General features: G+C 37.5%; 1 protein-coding gene across 3 annotated transcripts in view; it reads right to left on the reverse strand.

The window, feature by feature from the left end:
• EEA1 (early endosome antigen 1) overlaps window positions 1–26,812 on the reverse strand; it is a 76,525-nt gene that overhangs the window by 39,420 nt on the left and 10,293 nt on the right. Inside the window, exons 2-11 of one of the 3 annotated variants that reach the window (XM_060777326.2) lie at window positions 24,690–24,779; window positions 19,920–20,045; window positions 12,733–12,854; window positions 10,024–10,078; window positions 9,866–9,931; window positions 8,884–8,923; window positions 7,758–7,871; window positions 7,549–7,670; window positions 6,820–6,975; window positions 1,104–1,220 (exon numbers count right to left, since the gene is read on the reverse strand). In XM_060777326.2, coding sequence (XP_060633309.2) covers window positions 1,104–1,220; window positions 6,820–6,975; window positions 7,549–7,670; window positions 7,758–7,871; window positions 8,884–8,923; window positions 9,866–9,931; window positions 10,024–10,078; window positions 12,733–12,854; window positions 19,920–20,045; window positions 24,690–24,779 — 1,008 coding nt within the window. The other 2 variants (XM_060777327.2, XM_067469125.1) reach the window with 2 other exon arrangements.

Below are 26,812 nucleotides of genomic sequence, written 5' to 3' on the forward strand. Positions count from 1 at the left end.
CTGGTCTATCAGAAAGTAAACTAACATACAGTTTCTAATCTCCATTTATTTTTGTATACCTTTCTTCTGTGCCAATATACAATTTTATCATTTGTGTCATTATATTTTGCAGATCCAGCTCTGATGAGAGCTGTGTAAAGAGAGATTTCTTAATAAAATAGTGCATGTCACTATTTAACTATGCCATAAATATGTAGTATCAACTAAAACTGGTATAGCATGGATTGGTGTACTACTACAGTATTTTTCATAATGCGATGAATTCAATCCATCTCCACAACTAGGTTGACTAATTCAACTTAAAACAGGTACACATAATGTTATTTTCAATAAATGGTATGCATGGGTCAGATCACTTTTCTGAATTGCCTAGCAAGTGTGCACCCCAGTCTCATGGTGTTACATGAACAATAAGACTGGAAATGCAGGTTCTGTTATCCACACAGTCTGCACACCCAGAATAATATGTCACAATGAAACACATTGGCAAGTACAGCATCTACATGCTTGTTGTTCCATACTCTCAGACCTAATAAATATCTGAAGTTTGGCTTCATAGTATTTAGTTGCCGATTTAGGCTGAAAAATGCGGTATAGAAATAAAGCAAATAAATAAATAAATTTCTGAAATCAAAAGCATCTCCCTTCAAACATGAATAGTGGAATTATGCTTACTAGGTTATCTGAATTAAATGAAAATCACTGAAATAGTCAAGCCACAAATGAACTGTTCAATATTTTACCTATCAATTTTGCTTATTATTATTTACTTCATTTCTACCCCACCTTTCTTGACCACAGAGGGAACTCAAGGAAGCTTACAAATCCAGCAAAATTTTAATGCCGAACAGATACACAATAAAACATATCTCATCATCTCATCAAAATATAAAACAATCTAAACATATAAGCAATTAAAATACTTGTCAATCAATCAAACAGATTAAAAACCATCTAAAATGCCAAGTCATGATCTCACACAGTACATACTCATTAATTTTGTTTTGAAATGTCAAGGACACAAACAGAAATACAGCTAACTAAGTGCAAAAGACTCCATCTGCTCTAAGTTGACACATGCATATATGTGCTATATTCCTTACCTGATTTTTCTGTGTTAATTCGTTAACTGAAAATTGAAGTTTCTGAAGTTCTTGCACATATACAGCAACTTCTTGAGGTCCTTTGGCAAGCTCAGCTCTTAACTGATTAATGGTAGCCTTTAAAAAACACAGAACAATAGAAGATCAGTTCACATCTTCAACTGAATATGTGTCCCATAATAGAAACATAAAGGAAAGTTCTGCATAAAACCAAGTAAAAAAAAGTATAAATAATTATGTTTTAAGCATCCATCCTCAAAAGAAGCTTTGACACTACATAACCTTTTTTCGGTTTCTCCAGAAAATAGTGTAGGTTCTAGACTTACCTAGAATCCTATTTGTCAGCTGCAAAGGAGGCATGGCAAGTCAGAAACCTGTCAGCATCTCCCAGTGATGAAACATCTTTTCAGGATACTCTGCACTGGAACGCAGATAATCTCTCCATCAGATCTAAGAGTCTGGCTGGTAGCCAGCCAGCCAACTCTCCCCAGGGCAAAATGGAAAAAAAAGTCTCCTCTCCAGTTCACTCAATATTTCCACATGACATTTCCTATCCTCCCTTCCTTGAGTCAAGGCATGCAAAGTCATGTGATACTGTGTTTGGTCCAGGAAAGTCTTTTCTGCTATATTTTCTTTATCTTTGTCACAATCTCAGTGGCTAATGATTATGACACTTGATTAGTTAGAACGGGGGGGGGGGGCACAGAATAGTGGTTTTGACTGTATTTGTATTTTCCCAACTTTGGAGATATATCATGGACATGGCCAGCTCATAAGTATTGTTCCTGATTCACCCTCAAATGGTAGGGAAGCATACTGTGGCTCATGTCATGTGGATCTCATTGACTGCTATCCCAAAGGTTTTTTCAAAGAGGCTAACTAGAAACAGGGACTAGCAGTTTAGATGATATCTACATCCATTGCCATATTCTTTGCTGAGGACTTAACAGTGGCAAGCAATAGTTCTTACCATTTGAACTATGTCTTTTGAAGAGTCTGTATTGGTTGTAAAAAAAAGCTTGTTTTTCTTTATTCTAACTACAAGAGGCTTCTGTTTTATAAATGAAAACTAAAGAAGTCTTCTATGAGTCTTATAAAGCATGTTTGAGAGGTTCCCAAAGTGATTCCCCTCTTTTTAAGAAGTTTCCATAGGTTTAACACAGACTGCAATTTCTTAAATATACTAGATACTGGGATGGTAGTGCTAATACACTTGCTTGAATACTAAGCAGAAGTGGGATGAATACCATGACCACTCTCTCTTTTTCCTAAAATTCCTCTAGGCTTCCATCCCTAATAGCAAGACCTAATTTATCAGAGGCACAGAGGTATTTAAAGAAACAAAGAAGTTTGGTCACAGTAGCTGGGACCTTAATGGCTAATTAACTCAAGTAGTGGGCACAGACTTTTAAAAAGAAACGGTTTTCAGGCACATCTCCACTGATAGCTCTCTTTTTTCTCCACTGGGTCTTATGCTTATTGAAAAATCACCAGGACAAGCACCCCACCCTATGGCAGGTCAAGGGACACTTGTTCCACCATTGCTCTCAATAACTACTTGGGGCAAGAGACTCAACTTCTCAGGGTCAATCTGCCAGGGTTTCCACAGTTGTATTACAAATACACATTTTGTGAAGACAACATGCGCTTTTTCCAAAGTTCAGTTTTGTGCCATTATTAAATACTTAATTCGATGGTTTGCAGAACTCATTTATTTATAAAGACAATCTCTATACCACTTTCCAGTACTGAGAAGGATCACATAGACGTTTTCACAAAATATTATCCCAATTAGTACAATAAGAGAATGAAAACTGAATATTAAAAACAGGAACAGAAGGGGTTTTTTTTCCAAAATTTTTAACTGTGTACCTAGAAATCATGAGGCACTAGAGTAGTTTAATTCCTAATTAAAATGTGAATAAAAGCATGAATCACTAGAAAATATAATAATGCTTAATAAGGTAGACAGCAACAGAAAAGAGAAAGACTCCATTACAGGTGTATAGACTCCACCAAGGAAGCCACAACCCTTAGTCTGCAAGATCCCAACAAGGCTGCTGGTAGCAGGATAACTTGGGAGGATCACCAGAAGAAAATTTTGATTTGACAGCAATTAACAACAAATAAGTCCATTTCATTTTAAAATATCTTGTACCTCTTAGAACTGAAATATTTACTTAATGAGATATGTGCTTTTTTTAAAAAAAAATTACCTCAAATTTAAAAAACCTCCATTAGAATGCAGCACAAACACACAAACAGATAATAGGTGAACGATGAAAGAAAACAATGATAAAGGTTACTACAACATTTAACATAGAATTTCAAGTCTATCTCATCAGATTTAAACTGTAATCCTTACCTGAGAAAAGTGTTTTTAAACTCAGTGGGCCTTCCTTCTGAGTTGACGTGCAGGATTTCCCTGCAGGTTAGAAACCTTGTGCCCATTTAGCTAGAAATAAGATATCCAATACAGTGGAACTCTCTTCCAATAAAATATATCTAAGATTATATTACAAGTATCCCCGTTATTCGACACTTACACCGCAAGGACTTTGGTGGGTTGCTTTTCAACAATCCTTGATACCCTCTGGGGCTTTGGTTCTATCCTGTTCCAACCCAATCTGGACATGTGCCTTTTTTCTCTTTTCAATTTGCTTCACCAAGAGCGCATACATGTCTAAGTGGTCCAAAGTGACCATCTCAGACAAGAAGATCTGATAAATCCCAGCTGTTTCAATACTTATACATTACAGACAAATTCAATTAATTTGACGAGGGGTCCGCTCTTTCCGTAGGCAAGATTTGAGACTTCATGTGAATGGTCCCAAGCAAGTTTCTTGAAATCAAAAAGAACTCAGGCAAGGGTAGACCCCTTGCCAAATTAATAATATAGTATCTACAATTTGCAAGCATCAAAACAACAGGTCAAAAACAGGTCAAAAACCAAGACATCGAAAGTATTAATTTTCAAAAAACATTTCCACTCCTTCATATAGGACTTACACTTTGCTCGTTGAAGGAATATAGAATATTTATTTAGTATGGTCTAAGCTTACGTATGGGAAAAATTATGGTTAAGAATAAATATATGAAATAAAACAACTGTCATTTTAAGAAAAAAAATATTAAGAGCTACAGTCTTTGAAGACTTTCTGAAATTATGCAATATATATAGTGGGCCCTCAGTATCCATGGGCTAAGGCTCTGCAGATTTAGCCAGTCACAGACTGAAAATGCAGAAATAGTCCAAAAACATACCTGAGATCTAGTTCAACCAGGCTGAGACGAAATAGGCCTTGCAAAGTAAGTGGCTCGCATTCCCCTTGGAAGTGGGGGATCATGAAGAAAACTCACCTCAGCAGCAGTGAAAAAGCATGCTGCAAGAGTTATTAACTTCCATGTGTTCGAATTGAACCCCACAATGCCTAAGTTTCAAGTCCTCAATGAGGAACAGTTAAATTAGCTTAGAATAGGACAAGGGTTTCCCTTCCTCCATGTCTCCTGCATGACAGTTGGAATGTATCTAATTTCTTCTCTCCTCTCTGTTTCTGCTATCATTCTGATTGTTTGTTTAAATTGGATACTTTTCTACTGCAAGTCTTTTTAAATCTGACTTCTGTTTTCTTACATCGAGTATGTGCTGTGTGCTTTGAGATCTCTCTCTACATGTGTGTCAGAGAGATGTAGTGATTGGTGTTGAAACTGTATAAGAGATGGGTGTTGAGAATACCTCAGACCCAGTTCTTTCCTATTAAGAAATGCAGTTATTGTTTCTTCTTATTGTAAATAAACCTTTTTGTGATTTTTAAGATTGGACTCCCTGTGCTGGTCAATGACCGAAATAAATAATTTGATTTGATTTGAGATTGGACTCTGCATCTTTGCCTGCCTAAGCTCTACATTTTTTTACAGCCAAAACCAAGGGCACTCCACACTGTGCTAGCTGTGAGCTGATGCTCAACTTTTGGTATCCTGTTTGATTTTTGGATGCTCTGTTATATATTTAGGGTAGTGTTCCCTAACACCATGTGCACAAGTTCCTTAAGCTTCAGGAGTGGGTGGCAGCACTGGAAAAGTACCTTGCAAAGTAAGCATTCTTCATCTCCACCATTGCAAGGTATAAGAATGGGTACCTGGGCCTTGCTACTGCCTTCACTGCTCCCCTGGGACCACTTCTCAGCTTGGGTGCATTAGATCTCAAGTACAGGTTGTTGGTTTCATTTGTTTGGCAACTTCTGCATTTATATATTACTAGAGGTAATGGAGTCTGAAGAAAGCTTGCTTTGCAGTTTACCTGCAGGCTAAGGCTTCACACTAGCCCCATAGTTGCCTTCTGCCATTACATTCAGCCACATTTTTAAATGTCTTCAGGGGACCTAGAACCAAAGCCCCAGAGATACCAAGGGCACACTTAATTCAGTATCTAGATGAAAAACTATGCAGTAGTCATCAAAAGTAAAAATGTAACAAATACTGACGGAACAGGATGCTGATGAACGCAGAGATGACAGTCCAGACAGAAACCTCAAACGTGCACTGGACTCAAATGAAATTACAAATGAATTAGGTGAGTTTATGTCTTGAGTGAGCCTGTTTAAGATGACAGTTTGTGGCCACAATGTTCCACCTACTTACTTGAAAGTAAACTCTATTGATCTTAACAGTGACCAGGCATCAAGGGAGCATTCCCCTTGCCCAGAAGGCCCCAGGGACCAAATCTATCCACTGGTCCAGCAATGCTTTACTTCCAATTACTGCCATGATAGTGGTGTGACCGAGACAATGGCAGAAAGAACTAATCCAGTCCACACTGTTGTTGGACAACAAATTATTTACTTTAAAAAACTGCACTCTGATTAAGACATTGGAATGTAAACTGTATGCTTCAAAAGCTGAATCCAATATTCATCTCAACTAAAGTAGATCTATTAAAATGAATATTTGTTAGACTTTATTTCAATCTCATTGATCTCAGTAGGTCTACTCTAATTAAAATTAACAATTAATTTAAACAAATTAGAGAAGTACATAGAGAACAAATTATTATTTATTTATTTATGTATTTATAGACCACCCTCTCTCCCCAAGGGGACTCAGGGTGGTTAAACATTCTACCATTCTAATACTATGCCTCCACTGCCATCTGTGATCAAAAGTAGTCATATGAACTTGAACAGAATTGGATTTATCAACATTGGTAAGCATCTAAAAATGATAAGAACTGATAATGATGGTAAGATTACCAAACTAATTTATTAAAGGGTCCAGTTAACGCAAGTGGATTAATATTACTTCTTTTTATTCAAAGGAGGACTCAATTACCATAGTTACTCGAGTATAATGTGCCATTACAGCTACTCCTTACCTGTTGGCTGTCCTTCTAACCACCTTGGAACAGCTGACAGAAAGGGCAAGCCATGCCCCTCCATCAGGCTGAGGCTGGCAATATTCCCATTCATGAGGCCTTCAAAACCAAGAGAGAGGTTGTGAAAGCCTTGTGAAAGAGTCCAATTGTGAAGCCATGCCCCTCCAGTCAGGTTGAGACTAACGTATTCGCCATTCTCAGCCTGATGGAAGGGAGCAGGCAGGTTTGCGTCTGTGATTCTAACACACTATTTAAAATAATGCACACTTCACTTTTTGCAATGTAATTTGGTCTAAAAAGGTGAACCTTAGATTCAAGAAAATATGTTCTGGCCATATCTGTTACCTGTGAGGTCGTATATTCTGCTTGCAAATGATTGCACTCATCTTGCAGCTTCTCCGATTCTTTCTCACGCTCCAAGGTCATATTGTCCATAAGTGTTTGAACTTGAACCAATTCCTTCTTAAGAACAGCAACATCTTCCACACCAGGTCTCTGAAGCTTTGCAAAAGAAAAAGCAAAACCATTATTCTTGTGGAAATCAGGCAAATACTTTCTGTATAGCTTCTAAATGTTTCAGTTCTCAATGTCTTAAATTGAGAGCATAATAAATTGTTCAAATATATTGCTCTACTAAACTGACCACACTTAAGCTTGTTTATCTCCAAGAAGGTGACTGTATCATGTGCTATCTACACCAATTCTCAAATAACAACTCCAATATCTCATTTTCCATGTTTAAACTGTTTTACTTTAATTTCAAGAGATGTTTTACAAGAATCTTGTTTTTGTTATGTCTGTGCCATAACAAATCTAGCAAATGGATGGGGGTTGGAGGGGGGGTCATGTAGAGGGATTAAAAGTTACAGATATTCCCCCTTCCCCTTGAATTCAAATCAAAGTAACATTATTTGTCATTGCCCAGCGTTCTTTCTACCATAAATTAATTAGTCTGGAAGATGAAGAATTACAGCTGACTTCAAAAACTAAAGGTCAAACTATAAAACAACTAAAAACATCCCCTCGTGCTTTGGACAAGGCATGATTAAAACATGATCACATAATAAGACTTGCCAGCTCTGTTTTCAAATCTTCACATACACCTCTTTCTTTCTGTAATTCCTCTGTCAAATTTGCCACTCTGTGTTCTGCAGCTTCTCGAAGGCTCTTTTCTTCATCATATTTGGCTTTAAGATCTCAATAAAGGAAAAGAAACAAAAAAAGCTCATTCATTCAATTTTTACACAAAGAAAAGTGACATGACAAAATAATTGTGCACTTACCCACAATTTCTGTGGCAAGTTGTGCTGCTTTCTGTTCAAACAAGTCTTTCATCTGCTTAATATTAAACTTTTCTACTTGACTCTCTTCTAACTGCTGTTCTAACGTTTCCAATTCTAAAAAGGAAGTGTAATTATTCAGTGATTCAAGGTGGAATAATATATGTTAGAATAATCTTATTTTACTGACATACAAAGACCTGCTTAAGCACTTATACCTCTCACATCTGCACACAGAAACTCGGAATTCACATTTCAGAGTTTACTTAAAACTTCACAGTTACACAATGTAACCTAATAACCCTGTTAAACATAATACTAATACTATTACTAATACTAATACTAATAATAAAAACTTGGCTGTGGGACCAAGCTTTAGGGACAGTGCAATAAAGCAGTGATGGGAAACATGCCAACTAAATGCAGAAGATCGAGATGAAGGGCTAAATATAAATGTTTTAAATAAATAAATAAATAACTTTATTCTTATCCCCTGCCACCATCTCCCCGAAGGGACTTGGGGTGGCTTACATGGGACCAAATGTCCATAAGACAATAAACAAAACAATCCATTAAAACAAAAATGCAATTAAAATAAAAACATAGTCAGATAGAACATTTGTCCAGTTAAAAACAAAGTTAAATAGACATAAAAGTTAAATAGATATTAGATGAATAACACCTAAACTTTTGTAATTTTTTTTAATTCTAAGTGGAACCATCTAGGGGCAGTAATCGATAATAGTTTCAATGGAGCAACGAGATTTGTATCGGTCATAGTTCATTATCAAGCCAGTAAATGAAACAAGACAACAAACTATTTTCTGCTTTCGTACAATAATTTCATCACTAAGCAACAGGCTACAGTTGAGAATCCAGCCTAAGCCATCTCTTAGCTCTTAATATGTTCCCCATGTTCCCTTACTAATTTAACATAAAACAACAAAAATTGTGACAATCACTATAATTTGATGGATGAACTGGAGTCCCAGTGAAATAAATGTTACAACTCTTCTTATGAAATGTGGATCTCACTGTAGTTTCTGACAATTAGAATTAATAGAGATTGTTTCTTTTCCCATCCCCACTAGACCACCACTACAAAAACTACTTTTAAAATATTTATCACCTGTAGGTGCAGCACCTGCCAGTCCATCAGGTTTATTCTCCTTAAAAAGAAAAAAGGAAGGCAATTAGATGCAGAAGATAATAGAAATGCATTCACAAGATGTTAGGATAATTAATTGAACAATTATACTACAAGTAATTGAACAATTGGTTATTTATGCAATTGCCACTACAGAATACAAAAACTAAGATGTTAAACAAGGTTGTATGGTGGAATAATAACAAATTTACCTCTACACAACAAGTGCTTATATGACTCACCACATACTAGGAACCTAAGCCATTATTCAATCACCATTAAATTCTGTAACACTTCTCTAAAATTAATAAAAGCTTGTGCAGTAACTATATTTTATTGATAAATATTAATTTGACTAAAAATAGAATGCACATGAATGAAAGACAGAAAATATTCTTTCTACTTTAATTAATTTTTGGAAATAGCTGTATCAGCAAATGTTATTTTCTGAATTGTAAACATTTTAAGTAAATTCTCCTTAGCTTTCAATGGATTGGGGAAGAGCTAAACGAAAAAGAGATATTAACAATAAGACAATAAAGAAAGCAAGTAATGTAGGTGGAGTAGGAAGATGTAAGAGACTGAGGAAGCCAAGGAGAGAGAACTGGATGGGTCATAGAAAAGAAAATTGATGTTATTGGCTCAGTAAGCTGCCAAGGACAAATGTGAAACAGTGGAATGAAAATGTGACAATATGTTTTGAAAAAAAACTCATTTTGTGCTGGCACAACAAATAGGATAAGAGAATATTACTAAGTAAAAGCATCTAATGATACTGCCTTCCTCATATTCACAGGGGGAACACAATGCAGGCCTATTACACACATTATTTCAATAAACAAGTTATGAAACTAATGGAATCTGGCCACGTGCCTTAACAAATAAAAGGTATTAATCTTCCTTTTCAAGGCTGACAACAAACTGCTTGTAGTAAACCTGCTTCAATTATTTTTAAAGCAATTACTTGATGCCTCTGCCCTTGAACTTTTTCTAATTCCTTCTTCAGCTCTTCAGAGTACCATCGCTCCTCCTGAACAAATAAAATTAAAAGCACTTTATGAGCTTATAGCTTTGACAATCTTCTGGTGTAATTTTCAATTTGAAATAATGCACATTTCCAACCTTCAGTGAAGCTTGCAAGTCTTGAACTTCTTGCCGCAGTAGTGTTATGTCATCCCTGAACACAGACCATATTTTAAAAAAGGATAGAAACGTTTAAACTTACAGCATATTTGAATTAAAATATCTATTTCCAAGACAATATATTTGAGGAGAAAGTCTGAATTAGCCTTCTGAATTGTAATATAAACTATGTTTTTTAATCCCTCACATCGAAATAATAAACACACGACTGAAGATGAAGGGCAATCCATTTTAACTATATTTCAGTGGGGCTTATAAGCTGTGCTTTGAACATCAATTTTAATCAGATTTTAATGATTACGTATTGGTCACATTTGAATTATCACTTTTTGACTTAAGCTATGGTTTTTTGAATTACACATGCAATCATTTTAGTACCGTTTCTAGGGTTTAAACCAAAATATGTTAAATTAGCCACACCTGTTTAAGTGTGTGTGTGTGAATGAGGAAACAATGGTTACCAGATTTGGAATAATTCAGTCGAATACAGCGTTTCTCAACCTGGGGATCAGGATCCATTGGGGGGGGGGGGTCATGAAGAGGTTTCAGAGGAGTCACCAAAGAACACTTCTGATGGTCTTAGAAACATCTCTGGCAGAGAAGGCGGAAGACCTCTCTGCCTATCCTTCTCTTCCTTTTTGGAAACAGACAACGAATCCTCCCACCAAAAGCCCTCCTCCAATGTGATTGGCCGGCCTCTCATAGCCAAGGGGCGGGCAGCTTCTGAGACTCCAAGTGAGGAGGGGAGAGGAGGCATTCTTGGTGAATAGCAGCGTACTGCACATGTGCGGGCGAGGGAGAGCGTGCAAGATTAAAGGGAGACTCATGCCAGTAAGTCCCTTCAAGGCATGGGGGTTCTATGTGGGAAGTTTGGCCCAATTCTATCATTGATGGGGTTCAGAATGCTCTTTGATTGTAGGTGAACTGTAAATCCCAGCAACTACAACTCCCAAATGTCAAAGTCTATTTTCCCCAAACTCCACCAGTGTTCACATTTGGGCATATTGAGTATTCATGCCAAGTTTGGTCCAGATCCATCATTGAATCCACAGCATTTGATGGATGTAGGTGAACTACAACTCCAAAACTCAAGGTCAATGCCCACCAAATCCTTCCAGTATTTTCTGTTGGTCATGGGAGTTCTGTGTGCCAAGTTTGGTTCAATTTCATCATTGGTAGAGTTCAGAATGCACCAGTATTCAAATTTGGGTGTAAAGTGTATTTGTACCTAATTTTGTTCAGTGAATGAAATACATTCTGCATGTATTACAACTCATAACAGTAGCAAAATTACAGTTATGAAGTAGCAACAAAAATAACAAAGATAATTTTATGGTTGGGGGTCACCACAACATGAGGAACTATATTAAGGGGTCAAGGAATTAGGAAGATTGAGAAACACTGGTCTAATAAATCAACTTCAAGGTATATTATCCTGGCTTATTTCAAAGTTAGTAATTATGGCTTCCTAATTAGTATACAATGAGAAAATAGGTTCAATTAATTATCTCAGCTTAAGCCAAAAAAATGTTCAAATGTGACCAAAATGTAATCATTAAAACTGATTAAGACTGGAAAATAAGGGTTTAATTGCCCTTGTAAAAAGCCAGGGGAATTTCACTACAACCACCTGATGACTACCTAAGCCACTACAGAAGTAGCAAGTAATCTTAGTACATGTTATTATTTTTCTGTATCAAAGAAAACAGATATTTGAAAACCTAGCAGGTTTTATACAACATTTCTACTCAGTGGATTAAAATGTTGTTCTTCAGACTTACTCCTAAGGTGAACCTATTATGGGGTTTTCTTAGAAAGATTGAGTTAAGAAGTGTCTGCCACTGCTTTTTGCTAAGGCCGAGAAGATGTGATTTGTTCATGGTAACCCAGTGAATTTCCACGACCAAGTAGGGATTCAAATCCTGATCTCCAGGGCTGTAGCTCAACACTCAGACCACTACATTGCACTTGCTCTCTGATTAATATACAGGGTGTTTCAAAAAGATGGACCTGATATGAAATAACTATATCCTTGCAACCACCCATGAATGAAATGCTTACCACATGAAAGGGTGGGGCACAGAGTTTAAAATGATAAATGCTAGATGCTTCTCCCAGCACAGCCTCAACCTCATTCATTCACAAGACGGCAACCCTGCAACATAAGAACTAATGAGATATTCTCCATAGGTGGAATTACTTTTTAGGTTTGTTTCTGGCTCAACGCGGTTACAAATAGTTTAATGTTGACTCATTAAACTATTTGTAATTTTTTGTTAATTATAACATGTTGCCACTGTGAAATATATTGTTTTGAATGGGTCCATCATTTTGAAATGCACAGTATATTGGGTTGTTGTGTTTTCCAGGCTGTATGGCTATGTTCCAGAAGCATTTTCTCCTGACATTTCGCCTGCATCTATGGCAGGCATCCTCAGAGGTTGTGAGGTCTGACCTCACAACCTCTGACGATGCCTGCCATAGATGCAGGTGAAACATCCGGAGATAATGCCTCTGGAACATGGCCATACAGCCCAGAAAACTCACAACAACCCAGTGATTCTGGCAATAAAAACCTTCAACAATACACAGTATATTACTGTATATAGTACTCAGATTAGTAGATGCTTAAAATGCAGTTATGATAAATTTAAGTAATAAAAAACAAAGAACCAATATTGGAAGCACCTTTTTGGAGACAATTCGCCTCCATGACTTGCGTCGACACCAGATTCATGAACCGCTTCATAGTGTTTGAAAAGTTCTTCAGCTGATCCATGGGATTTCATACAAAGTGGACAAATAAATCCCTATAATGTAAAACAAAAATAAAAACATTTATTTCCATTCTCTTCCCCACCCTGCAATCTCTCATTTCCATTATTATGGAAATTTATTATTATTATTAAAACATTCCATTATAATTATAATTATTAAAACATTCTATTTTGAGGCAAGAAAAAGAAATGAATATTTCAACAGTACAGTCTTCAAGTACAGATACAAAATAAAGATTCTTTATGTCAACTCAACATCAATTCCATCTAGAGTATGTCTATTGAAATGAGACTTTTTAACCATCACTGTCAGAGCTATACAACTAGCTTGTGCACCCTTCTCAGGTCCAGATGAAAGAAAGCTGTTTAATATAATATTCGATGTCTTTCTTTCTTTCTTTCTTTCTTTCTTTCTTTCTTCCATGTCTTGTAAAAATTAAGTGCCTTACCTCCTGTTGTAGCAATAATTTTTATAATGTATTGTCGAAGGCTTTCATGGCTGGAATCACTCAGTTCTTGTGGGTTTTTTCGGGCTATATGGCCATGTTCTAGAGGCATTTCTCCTGACGTTTCGCCTGCATCTATGGCAGGCTTCCTCAGAGGTCTGCTGGAGCTGGGAAAAAAGGGGTTTATGTATCTGTGGACTGACCAGGGTGAGACAAAAAAGAACACAAAAATGCTGGACCACTCTCACAACCACCATGTCAGACTACACAGAGAAGCCATTGAAATCCACAAACATGTGGACAATTTCAACAGAAAGGAAGAAACCATGAAAATGAACAAAATCTGGCTACCAGTATTAAAAAATTCTAAAATTAAAACAGCAGAGAGAAAAACAGGCAGGGACTTCTAAGCACCTTTCATTAAGAGTTTGCTCCAGGCACAGTCAGCCCATTGTATGCTAATCAAGGTGGTCAGTTGAAAAGATTCACACCTAGCCCAACTTACAAAAGCCTTTTGTCTCACCCTGGTCAGTCCACAGATACATAAACCCCTTTTTTCCCAGCTCCAGCAGACCTCTGAGGAAGCCTGCCATAGATGCAGGCGAAACGTCAGGAGAAATGCCTCTAGAACATGGCCATATAGCCCAAAAAAACCCACAAGAACTGAATTTTTATAATGAAAGGAACCTGGATCTGAAAATTACCATATTATAAGACAACACTTAGTTCTTCTATGAAAAATGTATTGTTATTAACTGTCATCAAAATGATCTCCATTTATGATGGCTCTGTAAATGTGAGATCTCAAGGTTACCATATAATTCACAGGCCTGCTCAGTTCTTTCAAACTCTAGACTTCCTTCATTGAATTCATCCACCTGTAATGGGTGGATAAATTTGCTGTCTTTTCTAGTGAGACATGCCTTCTCAAAATATGGCCGAAGTACAAAAGTCTTAGTTTAGTCATCTTAGAACAATTCGATCTTGACGTGCTCTAGGACCTGTTTATTTGTCCTTTTAGCAGTCCAGAGTAACTGCAGAACTTTCATCCAGTACCACATTTCAAATGACTTGATTTTCTTCCAACAGCTTTTTTCATTGTCCAGTTTTCACAAAGTATATTGGTATTGGAACCACCCTGTTATGAAAAATCCTGAGGATCTCGTGTGGCTCCTCCATAGCTGCCATTCCAAGTTCAAGTCTTCTGATTTCTTTACTGCGTCTCCCATTTTGATTCATGATTCATAGGAAACCTTCAATTATCACAATGTCTTCAAAGTGTACTTTAAAGTAACGCAAGGATTCTAGTAAAGTGGGATTCCCAATCTTACCCAGGGAACCTGGGACTTTCTGCACACAAATTAAGTGCCCTGTCCTTTCAATCATTGCCATCTACTGTAAAGCCCAGGTCAGTTGCATACATAGCAAATATGCAGTAGACTCTCAGTTAGCCCATGGAGATTGGCAGATGCTGGATAAATTTAGTTTCTAGTTGCTTGAAAGTTACAATTAAAATAACCCACCCAATAGCTACTATACCATATCATGAAATATGTATTGACTTGATCTGAATATTGAAATATGGGAACTAAAAGCAAAGAAAGACAAATAAAAACTTAATCTTACATTTGTACTAAAAATGATTTTATTATATTTTTATTTAAAGTATTATTAATCTATTTTTTATCAGTTGATTGAGAATTCTGCTTGCTTGAGTTCTGGTTAACTGGGAGTCTACTCTATTCGCATACACATACATGCACACAAATTAACAACAACCAAATCTCCACAAATAGCTGGAAAAGTCTCCTGTCCAAAAGCATGGAAAGCTATTGCAATTCTAACAATATTAAGATAACTGGGATAGCTTTTTATTTTTATATATAAATATATATAGAGATATATACACACACATGTGCAATCTTCCCACATGAAGACCAACAAGGCTCAGTTTTGCCACTTCAATCTCAGCACTGGCAATGCATGTGAAGCAAAAACATTTAAATGAATATTAGCACTTCTAATGTATATGCAGTGCATTTTCCTGCCCCAAAAAGCAAAATAAACACTATTACTGCAGCTTGACTACGTGTGGTTGATTTCAGTCTCACATTACAAAGAAAGAACAGTACCTTTATAGCACTAGCCAGCAAGGAAAATATACTGTTGTAAATGCATTCTTTTATAAAGTTTAGTTATAGATTAATTAAAGGGAATTTAACTTGGAAATTCCATTAAAGCCCCTATTTGTTACATGCATCATTACCAACTGGAAGCCTTTTTTAGAATGGAGAATAAGAGTTGGTAATAGCTACCATATGATTTATGTTTTATAACAAGTTTTATATAATTTGTACTTTAAAATAAATGGTACGTTCACAATCCAACTCACTGTACACAACTACCAAGAACAAACATAACTCAAACAACTGTTGTATACAACTGTATACATCTCATAATAAAGTGCATTCTCCCTTTGGATCCTTTCGCTAGGAGCTGAATTCTTCATTGTATTTTTCATACGCACAAATATACTAACAAAGCGTGTGAATCTAGGGCAATGTGTCCAAGTAGAAATGTCCTTAATTTACTTGAAAACAAAAAACAAGATATTGAGAAATTTATTCAGTTTACATTTTGGTCCAGATGTACCAAATTTGTATGTCATGCACCTAGACACTGAAATGCATTGAGGCCTCAAACTCTGAACTTTTCAGAATCCTTTAATACAGGGGTCCAAAAGCAATAGCCGAAACCAGAACTGGATACATCACGGACCATCATCAACCTGACAGACAGACAACTCTCTGAAGACCAAGTATCCATTCTAGCGAAAGGAGGAAACTTTGCTGGAACCGCCACCAGGATCCCAGTAGAAAACATCATTGCCAATGTTGAATCAGCAATTTATCGCCTCCCTGAGGAAGAAGCAGAAGAAGTAAGAGCGGAAACAGCAAGGATCCTGAAAAAGGCAAAACTTCCCTCCAGTAATATTACAAGGAAGGAAAGACAAGCCATCAGAGACCTCAATTCAGATCCTGATATCCTCATTATGCCAGCAGACAAGGGGAATGCCACAGTAATCATGCATACAGAACAATACAAGGAGAAGATCAGAAAACTCCTGGACCCTACTATATACAAAAAACTCAAGCAAGACCCAACTTCCAAAATAAACAGGAAAACCAACACTCTGATTAAGAACTCCTCAATCAACTTTGACATACGACAACAGCTATATAAATCGGAAGCCCTTCCACCCAGGCTTTATGGACTCCCAAAAATCCATAAGGACTCCACCCCACTCAGACCCATCGTGAGTGCCATTGGATCCCTCACATACGACCTAGCAAAATTTCTTGCTGCACAGTTACAAAGCCATATTGGGCTCACTACACACTACATCAAGGACTCAGCCCACTTCATAGAAAAAATCAGCAATCTCAAGCTAAATACCAACGACAAACTGATCATCTTCGATGTGGTATCTCTATTCGCCATGGTCCCGGTAACAGACACCATGGCACTCATCAACCAGAGGTTCCCAGAAGACATCATGGCTCTGTTTCACCATTGCCTCACCACCAGTTACTTTCAGTGGGACAATGAATTCTACAAACAGAAAGATGGAGTAGCTATGGGGAGCCCTCTCAGCCCGGTCATAGCTAACTTCTACATGGAACAATTTGAAAAACAAGCCCTGGAAACAGCAACAAAAAAGCCCACGATATGGTTCAGATATGTGGATGACACCTTCACCATTTGGAGCCATGGAGAAGAAGAACTCAACAGGTTCCTGGACCATCTTAACAGCATCCACCCAAAAATCTAATTCACAATGGAAAAAGAAAATGAAGGAAGACTGCCTTTTCTAGATGTCCTAGTTATCCGCAATCTAGTTGATCTAGTTACCCAGATCAACAATTGGGTCACACCGTCTACAGAAAACCCACACACACAGATAGATATCTACATAAAAACTCCAACCATCATCCAAGTCAAAAAAGAAGCACCATTAAAGCCTTGGCAGACCGTGCAAAAAGAATCTGCGAACCCCACCTCCTCCAAGATGAACTGAACCACCTCAACTGGGCTCTCCAGGCCAATGGATACTCCACCTCAGACATCAGAAGAGCTGCAAGACCAAGAACAAGCCACGAGAGTAAAGATGAAGATCCACCCAGAGGAAAAGTGTTCTTGCCATACATCAAGGGAACCACTGACCGCATGGGGAAGCTGATGAGGAAACACAACATACAAACAATCTACAAACCCACCAAGATAATCCAACAAATGCTACGTTCGGCAAAGGACAAGAGGGATCCTCTCACCTCTGCAGGAGTCTACCATATACCATGCAGCTGTGGACAAGTCTACATAGGGACCACCAAACGCAGCATTGCTCAAAAACAAATCAAGGAACATGAAAGGCACTGCAGACTACTTCAACCAGAGAATTCAGCCATAGCAGAGCACCTGATGAACCAGCCTGGACACAGCATATTATTTGAGAACACAGAAATGCTGAACCACACCAACAACCACCATGTCAGACTACACAGAGAAGCCATTGAAATCCACAAGCATGTGGACAATTTCAACAGAAAGGAAGGGACCATGAAAATGAACAAAATCTGGCTACCAGTATTAAAAAAAACTCTAAAATTACAACAGCAAAACAGCAGAGAGGAAACAACCAGGCACATCTTAACACCTCTCAACAAAAGATTTTCCCAGGCTCAGCCAGGCCTTCAAATGCTAATGAAGGTGGTCAGTTGAAACATTCACACCTAGCTCCAGCAGAGAAGAGCTCTTTGCCCCACCCCAGCCATTCCACAGATATATAAACCCATTGTCCTAATTCCAAGAGACCTCACTACCTCTGAGGATGCTTGTCATAGATGCAGGCGAAACGTCAGGAGAAATGCCTCTAGAACATGGCCCTATAACCCGAAAAAACCCACAAGAACATAATAATTATTATTATTATGTTTATCTTTATCTTTATGTTTATTTATATCCTGCTTTTTCTCTCCATAAGGAAACTCAAAGAGCCTAACATTAAAAGTATTACCATACAATTTAAAATATACAAACATATAAATATTAAAATGGTATTAAACATCATTAGTATTAAGAACAATTCAGATTAAATCCATAAAAACTTATAAAACCACAGTGTATATGCCTTGCAATTGCAATATGATTTGCAATTTATGGACCCCCCCCCCCTATAGTTTCATAGGGTTTTCTTAGACAAAGAATACTCAGAGGTCTTTTTGTGAATGCAAACTATATAGCCTATAATACCTAGTATTCACTGGCACTCTCCCATCCAGGGCTGACCTTGCTTTGGTTTCAAAGGTCAGGTGGGATCTGGTGCCTTTATGATATTCAGGCCCATTTCAATGGGTTAACAGTTGACTAAATCTAGAATGAGCCCACTATATGTAATGAGCATTGGGCACTTAGTAACCGTTAAATGGATCCACAAATAACAGGTAGTCAAGGGCAGCACTAAGTGAACTAATCACAATAATATTTTAAAACATTGGCCTACATCCTGCTGCTCATAGTAGACCCATTGGGATTTACCTACATGTTGACTTTTCATTGAACAACTGGTTGAACAGGTCTACTCTGATTGATACTAACCAACAAATTGCCAGTCAATGTTTTTTAAAAATGCATTCAAAGGAGAAGACAACAAAAATAAACTCAGCTGAGATGAAAATATATTGTGACTCAATAACTGAGTAGCCTTACAAGTACAAAGGAGCCTGAATTCACTAATTTGTTATTAAAGGAACAATATGACACCAGCAGAAAACCAGAACTCTAAAGTCTCTGCTTTAAGAGCTAATAAATAAAATGGCTGCATTGTGGTAAGAGAGCCTGTAGAATATTCACTACAATTTAACAAAAGAATTCATTTGGTATTATTACTCAAATTATGTAGGAAATGTTCCAAAAGAAACAATTCTGACTTTTCCTCAATTAGCAGTGTCTTTTCAATATGGCACCTCTTGACAAAAACCGCCAAAGCAAAATTAACATTCTCTGAGATAAATTATACCCATGGGGATTATTGATAGCGTGACCAAAACCAGGGAGGTTTCTTGTTGATAACACAACACACCTCCAACTTTCCTTATTTTAAAGTGTTTTGAGGTTTGATCATTTAGCCAAATTTCAAATAGTATTGGGGGGGAGCGACTTAATGCATTTTGACCCACTCAAGAAAACCTAAGGATAATCTCTAAGTAGCAGGTAAGTTAATCCTAAACCTTTAAAATGGGAAAAGGATTTATACAAATATTATATATTGTTTGGGCTCATTACAACATATGTAGAAGCAAAGTGATTTTGTACAAAGCTGATCATCATCTAATATTTTAAAGTTTTTAAATGCAAGTATTTTCAATATTCCAGACTTTTCACAAAGATAGGTACAAACCAAGAAGAAGGAAACACAAAACACCCATAGCAGACATTTGCCATTAAGGATAGAAAAGAAGATCACCTCATATATCCACAGAGCAAGTAGAGTCCAGAAAGGCCAAAGAGGCTCACCCCAAGCAATCAGAAAATAAAAGTATTCATAAAAAGCTCCCCAGACCCAAGCCACTGACACCAAATAAATATGACCCACTGTACTAGCAGGTAATTCATGCAGCTCCAGTCTTCTTGTTTCTGTCCCAACGTGTTCATTCTGGTAATGTTCAGATAACTCAGGGGCAGTAATGCACATTTTCATACATACTGGACAGATGAAGCCCTGTGAAACAGTTGCTTTTAAGCATGCAAACCTTTTCAAGCAATGTAAATGAAATAAAAGTCAAAAAGTAAAAACAAGCATTTCTCCGTAAATATCAACATTTCAAAATGATGTGCTGATCTCTGTTAATAGTTTTAAGTTAAATATTAAAATTCATAGCTTACATAGGTGATATCTCTGCTGTTAACAACTGCCCTCTAGCCTCAGCTTTGGTGTATTTAACTATTCCTTGATTCAGCCTACATATTTAGGGCCCAATGTTGGGATTTCTTTTGAGGTTGCAGGTAGGTAAGGAATAACTGGCACCACTTTCAATGGCCAGGTAGAGTTGGATCAGACCCTACGTTTTACCCTGAGAGGTGGCTTGACAGAAGCTAGACACTGAGGCAGCAAAGGCAGTTGACATACAGACCCATTCCTTTTATAGCAGTCACCAAGGGTTATAAATGACTTTGGTACAGAAGCTAGGAAAGACTTCCAAAAATTGGGACAAAGTAGCTTTAGAGTGGAGCTCAATTCACAGCCCCATAACAGGGATTGTACCTTATTCCTATCCTATAGTCAATTCTCCACCACCCCATTTAATAAGATTGCCTGATCCTCAGTGCAGCCTTGCAACAGAGGAAAAAGTTAGATCAAGACAGTTAAGAACATTCCAACTTATGGTGACTCTATCACATGCCAACATTTATTCAGAGGAGGTTTGCCTTTGCCTTCCTCTGAGTCTTGAGAGAGTATGATTCATCCAAATCATCTTGTGGGTTTGCAAGGCTGAGCAAGGGTTCAAACCCTGGTCTCCAGAGTTGTAGTGCAACATGCTAACCACTACATTACGTTGCCTCTCTATGAGCTTGAGACTGGCCACATCTAAAAGCAAATTCACCCAGAAACATTTATTTATTTATTTATTTGCCACGCTTGTATCCCGCCCTTTCCAAACCTGAAGGTAGCTCAGGGCAGCCTTACAAAGGCAACAACTCAATGCCACATATACACATACATCGATAAATAAACAAACCAATTAAAACATAGTATTAAAACATCAACTAAAATCACATAATACAGGTCATATTCCAGAGCCAGTTCAAGTTGTCATTATGTTAATTTATAGTATCTTATTGTACTACTCCCATTACAAGCCAAAAGCCTGGTCCCAGAGACATGTTTTCATTTTTTTCCCTTGAAGGCCAGGAGGTTAGTTCCATCCCAGGCAGTTTTTTCTTACATTATTAACTGGTATTTTTTTAACTGATGGCTCTTAAACTCAGTTTTTGAAAGAGCATACTGCTACATATTCCTAAAAGAAATACTTGCTGGGTCAATTTTATTTTCATCTCTTGAAAAGAACATATTATATATGGTAGATACATAGAGCTATGGGAGATCTAAATCTCAACTTTTAGATAAAAAACTGAAATATTGAAACAGCCCTATTTTACAAAACCCATTCAATTATGTCATGGCATGCAAATCTCACTGCTGTGCAAGTTATCTTTTCCTGCAAGTAACCACTTCTTTTCAATGAATCTAGCATAGATTAATTTCCCCACAGAAACAACAGCCTGTTCTCATGAAACGGATAAACAATTCCTTGAGTGGAGATTACCAAGACAAACCTTCACCTCATCACATCCTAAAACAAAAAAAAATCTTAAACATACTTTTAGATAAGACATTGATATTACTTTCAAGTAAGGGAGTTGCAAAGCCGTGGGACAGACACTAAGAAGGCCATGTCTCCTATAACCAGCAGCTATGCCTGCAAAGGGAAGCACAGGGTCATGCAGGAATATAAACCCAGTCAGACAGCCTGGACCTGAGCCATGTATGATGACTTCATTGCCACGAGCAGCCGTTTGAATCTTGCCAGAAACAAACTGACAGCCAGTAGAATGGATGTAGCAAGGGAGTTACACAGTCCCTGAAACCACCCCCAGTTTAAGAATCTGGTTACACCATTTATACCAACTGAAATTTCTGAACACTCTCCAAAATCAATCCTAAATAGAGCGAGCAAAGCAGGATGTAACTAAAGCATGTGCCACTCTCGCCAGATCAGATGTCTCCAGGAATGGACACAGTTGGCTCACTAGATTTAAGTGAATAAAAGCACTTCTGCTATTACTGGAACCTGGTCCTCCAGAGTCAAATGGAGTCCACGGCTACAGCCAAATGACAAATCTAAAATCTCAGGAAAGTGTAACCCTATCCACCACAAACTGAATCCTTACTCCTGATCTACTTTTCAAATAATGAGAAATGTATCTCTATTTCCCCAGTTATCCAATCCATTATCAGTGCTTGTTACTGGTTTATAACTGAAACAGCTTCCTTTGTGTTTGGGCTAAAGGAAAGGGGGCATTTGATCTCATCATAAAGCTTGTGGCACTGAACCCCAAATCTCTGGACAACCTCTTTCAATTGTTTCATGTTAAATTTAAATAACATGGGAGACCAAGAGCTATCAAGGAATCCACAAGACCTTAAGAGGAGTTAGCCAGCATCATCCTCTGATCTCAACATTCTAGAAAAGAACAGAACCATTACAAAACAGTGCTTCCAAGTCCCATTTAAGAGAGGATACCTAGGAGGATATCAGAGAATAGTTCCAAAATCTACTAAGAGTTCTAGCAGAAACAAAAAAAAGCACTCTCCTTGTCCAGTTCTCAGAGAATGTCATTCACCAAGGCAACCAAAGCCATCTTTGTCCATAACCAGGCCTCAAACCAAAATTTAACAGATCAAGATAACCAGTTTCATTCAGGAAACTCTGGGGCTAGGGGGCCCATTACCTTGCCCAAAAACGGAAAATTGTCCACTTGGCAATAGTTATTCATTGCATACTCAGGGGTGTATTTTAAAATATAGCCCTTACAATTGCTTTCATTAGGTATTCTGGAACCCTTTCTAGCTGTTAGGAGACATTTATTTATTTATTTATTTATTTATTTATTTATTTATTTGAAACATTTATATTCCACCCTTCTCACCCCAAAGGAGACTCAGGGCGGAGAACAACCTTGACTACTCCCTACACCAGAGCAAAAATATGTGCACAATTCATTTGCAAAAAAGTGTTAAGCTTCTACACAGTCTCATTCACATACGAGGGACATTCATTAAAGATTTCCCCTGACCCATTTCCTATGGACTGAGAGTAATGAAACTTGGCACAGTTATTAATGCTTCTCTACATCATGCCACCCAGAGAGACACACTTTCCCCATCTTTTTAAGCAACTGTAAACACCTCGCTTGTAGAAGTCAACAGGTTGCTCCAAAAGCCACGTTGTGACTTCAAAAATCAAAAGTTTCATCCTCTGAAAAATGCTTGCTCTTCAAAAATAACTTCATTGTTGGAAAGAGGTGGAAGTCCAATGGTGCGAGGTCAGGTGAGTAAAGGGATGTGGTAGAATTTCAAAGCCACAGGAGCATGCTTCAATTCGGGCAAAATGTGAGTTGTGAACTGGTGCATTGTCACCTTTGGTGAGCATACCACGTCTCTTTGTTTTGATGGCCTCCCACAATTTCCACAGCAGTTAAGCATAGTATGTCCTACTAATCATGGTACTCTTTGCTAGGAAATCCTTCAATACTACTCCATGCTGGTCCTAAAATACTGTGCACATAACCTTGCCTGCTGAGAGTTGGGCAGATGCCTTCTTTGGAAGCAGCGAGTCATGATGCTTCCATTGCATCAACTGGACTTTAGTTTCAGAATCATAGTGATGGAACCAGCTTTCAACTTGTGTGATCAGTTTGTTGAAAAAATACTCCTGGTTTCCATGACACATCGTCAATAGAGCCTGAGAGCATTCAACTTGTTCCTGCTTCTGGAAAGGTGAGAGCAGCTGGGGGACCCAGCAAGCAGATACCTTATTCATGTGAAAATGGTATTTAATAATTCCACAGACCCCACACTAATCTTAACAGTTTGGGCTAGGTGGTGAATGGTTAAGCGGCAATTCTCCAAAATGGTGACCTCCACTTGCTGGATGGTGTACTCATCAACAGCAGTGGGGTCACCCTGGAATTGGAGCTGTTTGCTCCGAAGTCCAACCATATTTGAATTGATGATGTCAGTTCTTGACTACATCATATGATGGGGAATCATCACCATAAACCTCTTTCATCTCATCGAATGCCTCCTTTGGTGTGTGGCCTTTCAAGTAAAGGAACTTGATGACTGCTCTGTATTCCACTGGGTCCATTATCAAACCTCACATCACTTGAGCACCTATAAAATCAAGACCGTTATCAGTTCTGAGTTGTAAACTGGCACACAACCTATAGAGACTTATATCATTTATACATGTGCAGTTGCACCATCCTGTGATAAATAGAAGTGGGTCAGGGGAAATCTTTAATCAACGCCTCTCATGCATGCTTACATGTATTTTATTATGGTCAACTTGCACTTCAATAATCCTATTTTATGCACCAGTAAATCAAAAGAATGATGTTGAAGAAATTCACAAGCAAACACAGCAATATCTAAATGTTATGCAGTATTTCAGGATATTATAATATCACTGCCGAAATAATTAGGACCAGGAAATAAATATCTCAAACCATTATTTTCAAAAAAAAGTTGATTACATCCAGGGAATTAAAATTAATCTTAGGTAGTTTTTCAATACAATACCTCTGAAGAGCTCTCGTTGTTAACATCGACCGCATTTCCAGAGACTGCAGAGTCAGAATCTGAGGCCTGAGATCCAACTCTGCCTGGATTCTAAAAGAGAGAAACAACACAATGAATTTATCTTAATACATAATAAGTAAGAACACTTTGAATATTTCGAAAGTAGAAAGGCATTCAGAAATAATTTGAATGATTTATCACTAAAACACAAGTTAACCATACTCTATGCTCTCTGAAAACTCAGACCAAGGAGAATTGCCATCTACCAAGTCTCATTCAAAATATAAGAAGGCAGACACCTTAAGAAGCAAATAGGACCTTTCTCATGTACAAAACTACCCAGTGTGAACAGTTAATTCTTACCAGGCATGGGGGTGGAGGAACCAGAAATATCAGATATTTAGTCAGCAACTAATACAAAAACATTCCTTTCTGTTAGCAAAAGACAAATTTACACTTAATAGCCTATAGAAGAAAAACCATTCACAGCCAAATATTCCTTTGAATTCTCAGTTGTGTGAACGTGGGGATTTAAAGACAAATGAATGCTGTTCACAGAAAATGCCAGTGTAACATTACTAATAAAGGATGAGTTTCTCAAATATGATTGGAAGTACAATTTCAGAGAAACTATAATCCATCCCTGGCCTTTTGAACATGTGCTTGAGATCGAACACACTCAATGGCAACTTATGCTGAACAGCTGAACATTTTTAGAGCTCTATTGAACATTTGGATTCCCCAGCTGCCCAACCCTAGATTTAAAATACTATACTACATATTTTTTTAGGTTAGGGGTCATTCTGCATCTGAACAGTCCTTATTACTTCCTAAGCGAAGGAAGATCTGGCAAACAGCAATATAAATTAAATACAGATGTACGTTTCTGCTATTTGGAAAGAATACTCACAAATGTACTTTTCCATGGAGAAAAAGTGCAGTAGCAAATTAAATCAAAAGGTCACCCATGAACAGAAACAGTACATTAAAATGCCATCTTACAGGACTGCTATCTGTAATAGTTAAAGTACATAATTCACATCTACAATGGATACATTTTTCTGTATTTATTTAAGTTAGTTTTTTAAGAAGTGTCCAGGCAGGCATTCACAACGGACCTCTAATCTTCTGAGTACTATGCTTCTTTTACAGCTGTGCTGTAAACTGCACTTTCGTTTTTAATTTTGCTTCATATTTTAACTGTTATTTACTAACCATTTATTGCATTTATTTATTTATTTCACAGGCTACCTTTCCAATGTAATGAAATCCAAGGCAGCTTACTAAAAGGCTAAAGCTAGATAAGCTAAAAAGTGGCTAAAGCAAAGATTAGCCATTCTGGATCCTATTCAGAGTAGTAAAAGCACAATATGGATACAAAAATATGAATTCCTAAATTGGCAAGTATACAATTAGCTATAAAATCTGAACTTTCAGAAACTGCATTACAGCAGGCAACATTAGAAGATCAAGCTCTCAAAAACAAAAAAATTCTGCACACATTAAATCCAGTAAAAACTCCTAATGCACTAGATAAACCCCTTTTTCATTACTGCCATAACTGCTCATTCAAAGACAACTCAACTAATTACTAGTGAACAACCTAAAAGCTGTTACAGATTTTTGAAGTGAGTGTCAAATCTACATGATTTAAGTTCTTCATACAACTGGCATTACAAGATAGAGATGAAGAAATCAGAGCAGTCACTCTATGAACCAACTCTATGATTGAACTCTGTTCTGCTTAGTTTAAAGCTGAACCCTCAACAAAGTCAAGAATTTACTTTAATCTCCGGAGCACCTCTCCATGACCAAAAAGAAACTCTATATTATGGCAGTTCTATAATGTTCACTTTGTTATCTTCATTGTTTTAATGACACAAAGACTTCTTATAGAAAAGGGCTCCTGTCCTCTTTTTGTCTCTTCAGAACAGAAATTATAAGTTGCTTACCTGTAACTGTAGTTTCCTGAGTAGTCACCTGTGAATTCGTACATTTGGTATCCCTGCGCTTGCGCAATACAACTTTACGGAACCTTCTAGAAAGTCAGAACACTTTAAGCCCTCAGCTAGGCCCGCCCCCCCCCCCCCCGAGTATATATAGCCTGAGGGCGGGACTAGCCG

This window comes from Anolis sagrei, chromosome 5 (assembly GCF_037176765.1).
Source record: "Anolis sagrei isolate rAnoSag1 chromosome 5, rAnoSag1.mat, whole genome shotgun sequence".
Lineage (NCBI taxonomy): Eukaryota > Metazoa > Chordata > Lepidosauria > Squamata > Dactyloidae > Anolis > Anolis sagrei.